The 14,288-nt window shown below is 40.1% G+C and overlaps 1 protein-coding gene across 4 annotated transcripts in view; it reads right to left on the minus strand.

The window, feature by feature from the left end:
* USO1 (USO1 vesicle transport factor) overlaps positions 1-12,209 on the minus strand; it is a 58,199-nt gene extending 45,990 nt beyond the window's left edge. The window contains exons 1-5 of one of the 4 annotated variants that reach the window (XM_042474194.1): positions 11,972-12,209; positions 6,511-6,597; positions 6,339-6,403; positions 5,646-5,725; positions 2,150-2,161 (exon numbers count right to left, since the gene is read on the minus strand). In XM_042474194.1, the coding sequence (XP_042330128.1) occupies positions 2,150-2,161; positions 5,646-5,725; positions 6,339-6,403; positions 6,511-6,597; positions 11,972-12,037 (310 nt within the window). In that variant the 5' untranslated portion in view covers positions 12,038-12,209. The remainder of the gene's footprint in view (positions 1-2,149; positions 2,162-5,645; positions 5,726-6,338; positions 6,404-6,510; positions 6,598-11,971) is intronic. The other 3 variants (XM_042474196.1, XM_042474195.1, XM_042474197.1) reach the window with 3 other exon arrangements.
* Between the last annotated feature and the right edge of the window lie 2,079 nt (positions 12,210-14,288).

A 14,288-nucleotide genomic window follows, 5' to 3' on the forward strand; every position in this document is an offset into this window, starting at 1 on the left:
TTGGAGGTATGCTATTTAAATGATGCATGGGTCCTAAGAGTCTGGAGGTCGCGCCAAAGCCACACTCCATTCCTAAGCACTGGAGTGCAGCTTTGGTGCAGCTTCTGGATTCTTAGGATGCATGGATCATTTAAACAGCATACCTCCAAAGAGACCCGCAGCAGCTTTATTTTGGCAGTCTGTAACAGGCCTAAGAGTCAAGAAGCTGCGCTCTAGTCCTTAGGACTGGATTGTGGCAGAAGCAGCATGAAGTATCCCATCCCTACTCTTCAGTCAACATAAAACAAATAGGATTGCCATCATGGAAGGCATTCCTGTACTCTGTGCAAGCACAGAAATATAGTGAGCTGCTGAAATATGACAGAGCTCTGAGTCCATTCTGTGCAAACCTTCAGCAGGCTTGTAATTTCTTCAGACTCATTTACAAGGTTGTGTTACATTCATAGAAGACTAATACAGTATAAATTTCCCAAATAATATGGACCATAATTCATACATGGGTTTCATGAGGACCAGTTCCATTGGGTCCAACTTATTTGCCCCTTCCCACCAGGGTAACAGCACACCAAAAAAAATAAGTCTGCAGTATATCTTTCTTGTTTCTTCTTGTAAATTATACACATCTAATTATACATATAAATTATACACTTACTTCCCTAGGCTATCCTCTATTTTCCCTTAACATATTCCTTTTCTCAGTTCTCTTGTTGGTTATTTTCTGTCCAGTTTTGTTGTTGATATATTTTTGCTTGGTTCTTTTATCTGACTGTGCTTTGCTCTCTCATTTTATTTAATTTTTGTTATTTGTTAGGTTTTAAAATCAAATACAAGTATTTAAAATTGGGAGGGGGGAAAGAGCTAGGTCTCCCACGATTTAGAAAACAGCATCTCTCCCTTTTGGTTTCTAACTAGCTAGTACTGACTTCTGGTCTTGATTTGCCCTTTGCGAGTTATCTTTGAGACCTGTTAGGCTGACTTCACTCCTCATTTGGATCTGCCAAGGTGTGCAAGTATCAGGAAGAACCATAAGCATTTTCGCTTGCTGCTATTTTCCTACACCACCACTTTGGCTCCTATTCCACATAATTGGGTTATATTTTTTCTGTGCTGGATGCTGTAACACTCTTTAATGCCTATAACACAAGTCCTTATAAGGCTATAATACTCACAAGCAACTTTGCACTTTAGTCCCTCTGGACACGAGTTTGAAAAACATTTAAAGTTGCTTTTAAAATACTTTTCATTAAATCAGGTGTCATTAAATTAATTGCATTTCATTAAAAAGGAGTAATTATTATTTTTCCAATCCTCGAAACACTAATAATCAAAGCTGTCATTAAAACAATCAAGTGTCTCGATTCTCTTATCAAGATGTGGACAATTGCATTCATTATCCTTTTAAAATGTTAGAATAAGTTTAAGAATAAGAGGAAATCCAGGAATTTTTGAATAACGAATCTATACACAATGATAACATAAAAGAGTAACAGTAAGGAAGCGTGACAGTTTGAGCATGCTATGAACTAGGGTTATAATGTATCTGAAGTCATTACTACAATACTGTACCAAAACATTTTAGGGAGGTTAGCTGTTTGATAGTGTGCTACATTATTCTAAATGAATCTTGGAGTGGTAAGTACTGTTAAATTCTATGAAGTATGTTAAATAAAGCATGCTTATGTACACAGCAGTATTTAAAAAGGACACTGCAAATGAAGCAATTTTGAACTTTAGTTTGCTTCTGTAAAAACACTTCCCCAATTATATCTACCTGTTTTAACTGTGTGTGCTGCCAAGACTCCCAGGGCTGAGGAAAAGGCAGGATATAAACGAATATTTCTGAACTCTGTTCATCTCACCCTCTTCATATTAATCCAGCACTTTTAGTAACAAATGGTAATGTATTTCAGGTATTTTAGTTCAGTACCTGACACCACAAGCTATCATATCTAACAATACTACTTTATTACACAGTTGACGTAAAGAGGATCAAAAGATTTTAAATGTGGGAGTATGAAAAAGGGTACAACTCTTTAAAGTATTACTTGCAGTGCAATATCCTTTTTAAAAACGACTGTGTTGTGAGTCATTAACGCTTCAAACTATGACTAAGACACACCATGCTAATATACATTTAGATCCTTTTTACCTTCAGAATCATCTGTAAAGGCAGAGAAGAAGAAAGAAAGATTCAAGTTGAAGCAGTTTTTCATTTAGTACAGCACAAAATAACAGTTACAAAATTGAGTCAAAAGGAAGAATTCCAGATCAATATTGCAGTGGTTACTTGATTAGCGTAGCTCTGATACTACTGATTATGTATTGCTATATACATGCTATGTAGACCCCCCGCAAACCATGAAAGACCCCACAACTTGCTTACTGTGGCTTCCCTTAAATCCCGACCTCCAACTAAACAGTTTCTAAACTAAACTAAACATGAAGCCAGAGGAGTGCCTCTTTTCTTCAGCTCCTCCAAAGTCTATCTTGAATCTGGAACCATGCTACTCAAAATTGGGGGCGTGGTAGCACTTTAAATCAGGCTTCTTTACCCCAGAGAACCTATGGAATGCCAATAGTTTAGATGATCATCATCAAAACTATTCAAAAGAATCAGGCACCAGGACAATCAGTATGACCATCTCCATTATTAGCCAGGCTGGAACCAACCACAGCTTACCTCTTTCCTTCTTGGATTGTTTCTATCAGTTGCCATTCTAACCTGACTATTATTATATAACTATTATGCACTTGAATTTGTGTATTTTCCTATGCCCTCCTCCTTTTGTCTCATATCTATTACATAAGGCGTTCTGGCAGCTATTTATTCCACTCCCCCACTATGCTTACTTCCAACTTTGACTACTTAATAAGTGATTCTCTTCGTCCAAAATTAATAGAACAATATCATCTACCTGTCCTAGTCTGCATTGCACTGAGGCTGTTGCCTGAACAAAAATTTTCAAGGACTACCTATCATTATGTGATTTATAAAAAGGTAGGTGCAAAACACACTGCAAAATTAATCCAGTTTGAGACCGCTTTAACTGCATTGGCTCAGTGCTAGGGAATCCTGGGAATTGTAATTTACTGTGGCACCAGAACTCCCTGACAGAGAAGACTCAATGGCTCACAAAACTACAGTTCTCAGAATTCCCTAGCATTGAGCCAGGGCAATTAAAGCAATCTCAAACGAGATTATTTCTGCAGAGTGTTTTGGACCATAACCAGCAAAATTCCTTAGGAGTCAGTACTGCAACCAACATCCCATACGCACGCAAGCAATTTCTGTTTATCTGAATACTTCCTATCCATAAAATGCAACAAATATTATTTTAAACATGCTAGCCAGAAGCTGCATTAATCTCAATTATGTTTTTATGTTTTTTATTTAACAAAACCCAAAATTTGATGAAATATTTTTGTACATTTCTATCTTGACTGCAAATAAAATGTACTGGGCGTTACGGTATCATAAATGGGTTGCTCTGCTTTTGAGCTGTCCCCCAGCAACTGATTCTCCAACTAATCGAAAAGCTCTTTTAAAAACTGAGATAAACTTATCACAGTGAAGATAATGAAAGATCCCCAAGGAGCCTGCACAGACAGGCCAAAATAAAGTTGTTTTGGGTCACTGTGAAGGTATGCTGTTTAAATGACACACACATCTTAAGAGGCCAGAAGCTGTGCCAAAGCTGTGCTCTATTCTTTAGGACTGGAGCATGGCTTTGGCGTGGCTTCCAGCTTCTTAGGATGCATGCATCATTTGAACAGCATACCTCCAAAGTGCCACGAAGCAGCTTTATTTTGGTCTGTCTGTTCAGGCCCCAAGGTGTTCTCACAAGAGCTGAAATGAAACCCAGGGTTACCCAGCATATACTGCAAGATCTAATAGTGCACTCTCAAAAGCTCAGCCTCCCAGATGAATATTCTGGAGGCCTGAACTCCAAAACTGCACTACTCCATCATATGACCAGGATCAATGTCAATGTATAGTACATCTGGGGCCTGGATACCAATTTAGTAATAGTTAGAGCAGCCCCATACATGGGTCTGTAGTCATAACCAATTTAGACTCACTGGTTTCAGTGCTTCTATTCTAATTATGATTAAATCTGAACCTAGCACTTCATTTGAATCAAGGATGGAGATGTTGCCCTAGTGTTTTGAAGCACTCTGATGATAAGATGTGATAGTGTATAAGGGGGCAGATGGCTATTTTGGATTCAATCATATATTACTACAATCCAAAGAACTGCACAAAATATGGGAAGAAGCAGCACAAGCCACTTTCTTACTCTTCTTTTCCCACTCTCACCACAGCCAAATATATATCTCCCATTCATAGAAAAAGCCACCATTTGAAACACAAAAACATTATTATGAAAAGATCTGTAGGGCTCATTATTCATATGTCAAAGAGAAAACATTGATTAAAGCCATGTGTGTATCATTCTGCTTTTGTCTCTTATTTATAATATATTAGAGGCTAAGCATTTGAGAAATAAGAATTACCGTAATACCTTGATCTTGGTAACACAAGAATGAGACATACTTTTAATACATTGTCTCACCCTTGGTTGATATCATATGATTAATCTCCTAAAACGGTTTTGTTTGATGTGGAGGTGTATCTATGGCAGATAGTTGAAGCAAAGTAAGGGTTAGGATGTTTTCACACTACACAATTATAATACTTTGATACCACTTTAACTACCATGGCTCCATTCTATGAAACCCTAGGTTTACAGTTTCATGAAGTGTATAAAATTACATCTCAGAAAGTTATAGTATCTCACCAAATTACAGATCCTAGGTTTCTGTCTAATGTTGCCATGCCAGTTAAGGTAGAATCATAATGCTCTAAAACTATGTAGTATGAAAGAGACATGGAATACCTGAAATACTGTATCAGTACATAAGGTAGTTTTCTATTAGAATAACAAAAAAATCCTGTAGCAGTTTAGTGCTGAAGGTTGTTTCAGAGAAAGGCAATGACAAACCACCTCTGAGTATCCCTCGCCTAAGAAAACTCTGTGCAATTCATGGACTCACCATAAGCCAACAGGTGACTTGAAGGCATGCACTCACCCACAGTTTAAAAATTAGTTTTTACCATGTTTTAACCAACTACTCAATTTGTTTAGAAATGTGATAGTTACATAAAGATTGTGAACACTGTGCTCACACACTCCCACCTCCTGTCTTCTCCTCTGGTGAAGCTGCAACAAGATCAGAAGCACTGACTTTAATTTTAAACTAGCCAGAGTTCCCTGTTATATCTACATGCAGAGATCTGCAAGCAATTTAACCAAGGTAAGATTAAACTGGGTATTATATAAGATCTTGGGGTTTTTTGGACCACCAGTTAACTGATCATCATTCCCTGAGTTCAGACACAATAGGAAGTTCTCATTAGTTTAAAATAAAAAGCAGATGGTTCTGATCTCCTCATCATCAGTTAACAGAAGAAGAGAAAGTAGGTGAGAGTGAATGGTTTAAGGTTTATGTAGCTTTGCATGCAGAACAGAAAACCATAGTTGTGCACTGTTTTTTTAAAATATATTCTACCAATAGCCAGATAATTAAACCAAACTAAACCTAGATTTTAAGGAGATCATATTATTCAAATATCAAGTGCATACCTTGTTCTTCCTCTTCCAAATCATTAGAGATGATATTGTAAAGGGTATCCAAAGCATAGCCAATTATTTCAGAATCTGAACTGTGAAAACAAATACAATTTCTTATGAATGAAAATCAATGTCAACTTATTTTAAACGTCTCTTCATTATGATGAATATTCATATTTATATCATTAGTAGCAACTACAGTGCAAGTCATAGTATCAAACCAGGACTCTTAGTTTAAAGACAGAAAAATAGGTATATGACACATTTTGAAAAACGAATGTTGGTACTTACCTGTGATATGTTCATTTCCAGCAGACGAGGGTCCTAGCATCCTGTATTCAGTCTTGTTCCTGCCTACAGGAGCGAATAGGAGGAGCTAAACCCAGAATACAGGAGGTTAGGACCCTGTCTGCTGGGAAATATTTCTGTTTTCCTGGCAATTGTTTCCTACAGAAACAAGTCTGTTAACAACACTGATAATTTCTTAAATTGTTTGGAATCACTGAAAATGTGATTACCATTCTGTAGTTTCCAAAAAAGGGTACCTTTTTGACAGTTATTGATACATTGGTCTCTTTTTAAGAAATAATGCAATTATATATAATATTATTGAATTCAACTGCAATTTGCAGTGCATAGCAAGGGTAATAACTGTATGAACAGCAAATATCTCAACACTTTTTAAACGTTTCTTAAGAAGCTTACCGATCTGTCTGAAGAACGTGGATAAGATGAGGCATAGCTTGAATCCCTACTTCCAAGCGGTATTTCTGACAAATTCAAGGACAGACATCACCAATGTTAATACAATTTTCATTTAAATAAAAGCAATATACTGTATAGTGCAATCACTATAAAAGGGACAAAACATATCTACCTTTGAAAGAGATTTAAGTGCACGCACAGCATCCCTACGATCATCAAGTAAGGTGGAGGATGCTACTCTATCACATAATTTCTGAATCTGTAAGTGAATAAAAAATCAACAATTAGGAATTTCATCAAATCGTGTTGACTGCAAACATCTTTTTTCTGTGATACTGAGCAATGCAAGCAGGGAAAACTGCAAGTTCACAACGGCTGATATATGGAATGTAAAAGGAATGTAAAAGGCCCTGCCTTTAAAATATTCCAGGGCAAATATCTTTCATAATTTTTACATGTGGCTGATATAGGGGGATGGATTTGAAAGATGCTTGACCAACTAAAGGGCAGTCAAAACAATTTTAATAACAACCTGAAAAAGGTGGGTGGACCCATCCACTCACACAATGAACCACATGCCACATTCATTCATATTTTAGACCAAAACAAAGATCCAGAAAGATAAAGCATATATTCAATTAGTAATTCCAGCTCTTTCAACAAGATTTCACAGGTATCTCACCTCTTCTGCCATCATAAGAGTTTACATTACCTTCATCTGACCTCTCTAAGCACCTGCACTGTTCATTTGATCAGGCAGCAAGTGCAGAAGCTTTTCTGCAGTCCTTCTCCTTTCCTGAAGGATGAGCTTCAGTGTGGGGCCTTGGCAGGTCAGACAGACTGGCCTTCTGGATCAGAGGATCCCATATATACAGTTGCCTTTGAATTCAGCGGTCTTATTTCTGCATAAGTATGCAAAGGAGTAGGCTGCTACAGAGAAGCATACTAGACTGAAAATGAGGGTCTCTCCTGTCTTTCCCTAAAGTCTGAATGCCTCTACACCAGTGGTTCCCAACCTGTGGGTCGGGACCCCTTTGGGGATCGAGCGACCCTTACATGGGGGTCACCTAAGACCATCGGAAAACACATATTTGCATGTAGCAATGAAAATAATTTTAAGGTTGGGGGTCACCACAACATGAGGAACTGTCTTAAAGGGTCGCGGAATTAGGAAGGTTGAGAACCACTGCTCTACACTAAGTTTTCACCTTTGATGACAAAAAGAAGAATAAAGGCACAACACAGTAAGGAAGGTTAAAAAAGTTGCAATGGCCTGTTACAGACTGCCAAAATAAAGCTGCTTCGGGTCTCTTTGGAGCTATGCTGTTTAAATGATGCATGGGTCCTATGAGTCCGAAGGTTGCGCCAAAGCCACACTCCATTTCTAAGCACTGGAGTGCAGCTTTGGCGCAGCTTCCAGATTCTTAGGATGCATGCAGCATTTAAACAGCATACCCCCAAAGAGACCCGAAGCAGCTTTATTTTGGCAGTCTGTAATAGGCCAATATAAGTCTCAAAATAAGGAGGGATACATTATATTTCACTAGGAAGTACTGTGATTATGTTAAAAGATCAGACCACTGTACATACAGACATACATCATACAAAATACATACTAACATAACACAGTTCAGTGACCCCCTTGCCTGGTCAGGGATCTAAACTACTGTACAGAGACCCAAGCGTCATCAGCCTACCAATGGCATTTCCAGTCTAACTTCCAGAGGGTATCTTCTAGTAGTTCACTACAGAATACATGGGTGACAACTCTGGTAGGTACTCCAAGAAAAAGACCAGGTTGGAGCAGCAATCTCCCAACTGCTTAATTCAGAGACTGGTGCTCCAGAGGGACTGGAATTACTACTACATGGTGCTTCTTGGCCTCATCCAAACAATGCAGCCAACAGAGATTTCAGGTTTTAAAAGCAAGCAAGAAGTTGAAACATTTTGTTCAAACCTTGTATTTATCAGTTGAAAGGGGTTGTCTCAAAACAAATTCATCACTTTTGCACACAATACTCTCAACATTAAAACTGACATTCTCTACTGCTCATTGTGGCATCACAAATCCCATTCATAATGAGAGAAAAAACCTTGTTCTCTTGTTCCACAATGCAAAGCATAATCTCTTTAGTACAGTATTGTGGAGGCAGCTTTTCTGAGCAGCAAAGGCATCCAGACCATAAAGGTTCAGAATGTAAGGGCGGTGGGCATTTTTCTCCTTGCAGTCATTCATTTGATCAAAGGTTACAGAACGTTTTCATGTAGTGTAACCTCTGCACTGAGATAATTTCCACCTGGGTTTGTACAGGAACAAGAATCCCGCATTCAGATGAAGTGAAAGAGACAACCTTGTCCCTTTTTCATTTTTCTGTTCTTTGCCATGAACAGGGCAAACTTAAGGAAAGTAGGAACAAGCAAATTGTGGACCCACTGTAACTGATCTCCTTCTCTGTATATAGACACCTATAGCAAAATATCATTCTGGAAAACATAGGTATTTGTTTTCACACTTGCATTAGGAGACAGTTACATCTTCCCTACAAGCATTAAGCACCCCAGGATAATTTAAAAACAAATGTTCCACGGATAAAGAGTAGATTAAAGCAAAAGAACAATAAACTTTTAGTTCTTTTGCCTTAATCAATCCTATTTCTGTAATATTTAGACAGCAGAAGAGCAATGTCTGCATGTTAACTAAATTTGGAAAGGACGTTTACAACAGGCTTGGCCAGATTTCAGCTTTGCAGGACCACCTTTGCTATTTACTCAAGCTCTGGGGATCAGCAAAATGGTGAATCAGGAGGTGAAACCAATAACCTAGACTAGTATCACATGAGTAATAAAGTTTAAGAGACTCATTTTGAAAAGATAGCGCCGTTATGTTGTTAAAATAACTGAAAATCAAAAACTCTAGTTGATCTACTGCAATTCAACCAGCCATCTATCATCACCACAGCCATCTATCACTCATGTTTATCCAATCTATCGTCCACCCACCTGAGTCACAAGACTGGTGAATTGTCCTACTTAATACATGAGACATTTAATGAAGCGTCAGTACAGGTGTCTAATGTAAACCAAAGCCTGTTACAGACTGCCAAAATAAAGCAGCTTCAGGTCTCTTTGGAGGTATGCTATTTAAATGACGCATGGGTCCTAAGAGTCCGGAGGTCGCGCCAAAGCCACACTCCGTTCCTAAGCACTGGAGGGCAGCTTTGGTGCAGCTTCCGGATTCTTAGGACACATGCATCATTTAAACAGCATACCTCCAAAGAGATCCGAAGCACCTTTATTTTGGCCTGTCTGTATGAGGCCTACATTAACATATCAGTGTTAGGAATTAGATGCATTTCAACCTGACGTCAGAGCAAAGAAAAGTAATGGATTCAAGCTACAGTAAAAGAGATTTCACTTCAACATTAGGAAGAACCTCCTGACTGTAAGAGCTGTTCGACAGAGGAACGGAGTCTCCTTCTTTGGAGGTTTTCAAAAAGAGGCTTGATGGCCATCTGTTGGGGTTGCTTTGACTTGAGAGTTCCTGCATGGCAGAAGGATTGGACTGCATGGCCCTTACAGTCTCTTCCAACTCTATGATCCTAAGGAAGCGATAACTAAAACATACACTTATGTTATAGCCTTGTCATGTTTTAACTTTTTGTAAGTTTTAATGTTAATTTTATATGTTTTGATTAAATGATTTAACCGTTTTAAAATTCTTATCATGGGCCTGATACAGACAGACCAAAATAAAGCTTCTTCAAGTCACTTTGGAGGTATGCTGTTTAAATGATACATGCGTCCTAAGAGTCCAGAAGCCGCACCAAAGCCATGCTCCAATCCTAAGGACTGGAGTGCAGCTTTGGTGCTGCTTACAGACTCTTAGGACGCATGCATCATTTAAAGACCATACCTCCAAAGTGACCTGAAGCAGCTTTATTTTGGCCTGTCTGTATAGAGCCATAGTTTTCATCTTGTGAGCTGCTTTGGGTCCCTTTCTGGGGGGAAAGGTGGCATAAAAGTGAAACAAATACAATGAATAAGATGGCAGGAGGTAGATGGGATACTTGCATGGAATGAGGGAACAGTGGAGAATATACACGTTGTTTGTAAATCCACTTTGCCAATCCCAATTACACAAAGTTACGCAAACTCTCTTTACTTGACTACAAAATGAAGACAGGACACTGCTGGAAAGAGGAATGTAGGCATGACCGACAACGCTGGGTTTTGAGACCTACGCCTACAGTTTATGGTGGTTGTTGTGCCCCTTCAAGTCAGTTCTGAAATATGACAGCCCTAAGGCGACTCTATCGTGGGGTTTTTTTTGGCAAGGTTTGTTCAGGGGAGGTTTGCCCTTGCCTTCCCTGAGGCTGAGAGAGTGTGGCTGGCCCACAGTCACCCAGTAGGCTTCATGGCTGAGGCAGGAATCAAACCTGGTCTCTAGAATCAGTCTACTACTACACCAGGATGTACAAGGTGTCAAAACATCCAACTGGTCTGGGTGCCACATTATGCAATGCTTCCCTCAACCGCTGTAAACATGCACCCCCTCAAACAAACCCCTAAGTGAGCAGTTGTCACAAACCCCAAAGGACTACAGGCAACAAAAATGTAGGTCATTTCAGAAAGAGGTAGGGCATTACAGGATGTGGTCAGAAAACCATACCTTATGAGCAAAGACTTAGGAATCTGGGTATGTTTAGCCTGGAGAAGAGAAGGTTAAGAGGTGATATAATAGCCCTGTTTAAATACTTAGAATCATAGAGTTGGAAGAGACCGCAAGGGCCCTGATCCAGTCCAACCCCATTCTGCCATGCAGGAAATCTCAGTCAAAGCATCCCCATTGACAGATGGCCATCCAGCCTCTGTTTAAAGACCTCCAAGGAGGGAGGCTCCACTACACTCCGAGGGAATGTATTCCACTGTCAAACAGCCCTTACTCTCAGGAAGTTCCTCCTAATGTTGAGGTGGAATCTCTTTTCCTGTAGCTTGCATCCATTGCTCCAGGTCCTAGTCTCTGGAGCAGCAGAAAACAAGCTTGCTCCCTCCTCAATATGACATTCCTTTAAATATTTGAACAGGGCTATCATATCACCTCTTAACCTTCTTTGCTCCAGGCTAAACATACCCAGCTCCCTGAGTCGTTCCTCATAGGGCATGGTTTCCAGACCCTTCACCATTTTAGTCACCCTCCTTTGGACACGCTCCAGTTTCTCAATGTCCTTTTTGAATTGTGGTGCCCAGAACTGGACATGATATTCCAGGTGGGGCCTGACCAAAGCAGAATAGAGTGGCACTATTACTTCCCTTGATCCTGACACTATACTTCTATTGATGCAGCCTAAAATCGCATTGGCCTTGTTAGCTGCCGCATCGCACTGTTGGCTCATGTTCAACTTGTGGTCCACTTGGACTCCTAGATCCCTTTCACATGAGAAAGGGGCGAGCTTTTTTCCTGCTGCTCCAGAGAAGAGAACATGGAGCAATGGAGGGAAGCTGCAGGGAAAGAGATTCCACCGAAGAAGGAGGGCGTACATTGGGGAGGGCAGCAGCCACTCCAGTAGAACCGCCCAGGAAGAAAGAGGGGCGCTGGAGGGACCTGCCCTTGCCGCCGCCGCCGCCTGACTCACCGTCTCTGCTCCGGAGGGTTGAGGCCCCGCGCTCTGGGCGCCCATGACGCCCCGCAGGAAATTCATCTTCCTTTACGCTCCCTCTCTCTCTCTCTCTCTGGCTGCCCGTGTCTCTTCTTCTAGGCCGCCACTCCGGGGCTTTTGGGGCCCCCTGGACTCCAGGCAGTCAGCAGCCTCCGCCTCCACTGCGCATGCGCCACAGACGTGGCACAAAGGTGGTCATCATAGAGCGGCGGCCGGAGAGAAAGGCCGGACTTCCGGTTCCTCTCTTCGGGAAGGGGGGGAAGGCAGCTTCCGGTTGGGACTTAGGGGGGAGATAGGCAACTCTGGAATGTAATGGAAAGGGCTCTTCTTGTGGCACCTTTGAGGCTGTGGCCCAAAACACACTGCATAATAATAATAATAATAATAATAATAATAATAATAATAATAATAATAATAATAATAATAATAATAATAATATATTTTATAATTATTTATAATCAATATAATATACATATTTATATATAATTAAATAAATATAGTTATAAAATATTATAAATCCTTGTCCAACACCCCCATGATCACTACACTGGGTTAGTATACACTAGTTACAACTGGCATCTTGTACAGCCTGTGATGAGAATAGAACATCCTGGACGCTCACTATGGGGACAACCTGTGTTCTTCCACTTCAAACATACAAACTAACTTGCAATTAAGGCAGAGCAGTTAGTAACTCTGACAGCTATATTGTATTTTCCTGTTGTTTGCTGTGCACCTTCAAGTCATCTTTCGACTTATGGCGACCCTGTCTGGGGTTTCCTCACAGGTTTCGTCCCAGCGGCAGGTTTTGCCATTGCCTTCCCTTGCGGCTGAGAGCATGTGACTTGCCCACGTTATCCAATGGGTTTCATGGCTGAGCTGGCAAACTGAATTCTGGACACCAGAGATGTCGTCCAACATTAAACTCATTATGACACACTGGCTCTCTAAATGTGGTTAGCAGTTACATATCATGGGGCTTTCTTAGCAAGATTTGTTCGGGGGGGGTGGTGGTTGCCTTTGCTTTCCCCTGGGTCTGAGAAAGTGTGACTTGCCCAAGGGCACCCAGTGGGTCTCTATGGCTGAGCAGGGATTTGAACCCTGCTCTCCAGAGTCATAGTCCTCACACAACCACTGCACAACGCTGGCTCTCTGAATTTTCATTGGCAATTTTAAAAACAGGACGCATTAAATTCAAACAGAAGTCGGATCACCACAAAAGTCTGACTTTTAACACTCATACCTCCTATTTGCAGCTTTGTGGATTTGTTATTCACGGATTTGATTAATATCTTCTCTCTAGGAATATCTAGCTCCTCCTCCAGTACAGCTCTATGGTCAACTTTAACTAAACGTTGTGCCGGAAGACCTAGAAATTCCCGAGAGGACACTCCACTAGGCATTTGTAGCTTCTCCACGGCAGTTCTATGGTCAGTGTCTGTCGGATGTTGACCACAGAGTAGCCCTGGAGGACCTAGAGATTCCTAGAGAGGTGTCCTTTCAGTAAAAACACATGGTGATTGTCTTGTACCCCTAACCCTACTGAATCTGAGGACCAGTGTGTGTGTTTTATACATCTAAATTTATCTAATATATATATACTATATATATATTCACCACACCACACATCATAAATACCTTGTATATTTATTATCTTTATACTACACATACTAATTATATCATTCACATTCTATTATAATAATTACTTATTATTATTATTTTTAAGTATATATATAATTATATATCTAATCCCACAGATCTTACTTATGTTTTATTCATGTCAACACTTAGGAGAATTCCCGACAGTAAGGGCTGTTTGACAGTGGAACACCACTCCTCCTCGGAGTGTAGTGGGGTCTCCCCTTGGAGGGTCTTTAAGCAGGCTGGATGGCACTCTGTGGGGATGCTTTGATTGAGAGTTCCTGCATGGCAGATGGGTGGGTTGACTGGACGGCCTTTTCTGTTGTGGGCTCTTGCCAACGTCTACGATGTCTATATATCATTGGAGCTATACTTCTAGACATGAATGTAATCTGAGTAACAAGTAATGAATTTGATGTGGCCAATGTATTGATAATTATGGTATAACACAAACATACTACATGTATATCTATTATATGATATGAGATATTGCATTGTGTATGAGTGTGGACTCGTCATATTATATGGACTACATATACCACACACAGTAAACTCAACCGATATCGACTGTTATTTATATTATCCGATAACAAATATACAATTTATACCGTATATTCAAATTATCATATATATGTATATATATTACTTATGT

The sequence above is a fragment of the Sceloporus undulatus genome, chromosome 6 (genome assembly GCF_019175285.1).
Source record: "Sceloporus undulatus isolate JIND9_A2432 ecotype Alabama chromosome 6, SceUnd_v1.1, whole genome shotgun sequence".
NCBI lineage: Eukaryota > Metazoa > Chordata > Lepidosauria > Squamata > Phrynosomatidae > Sceloporus > Sceloporus undulatus.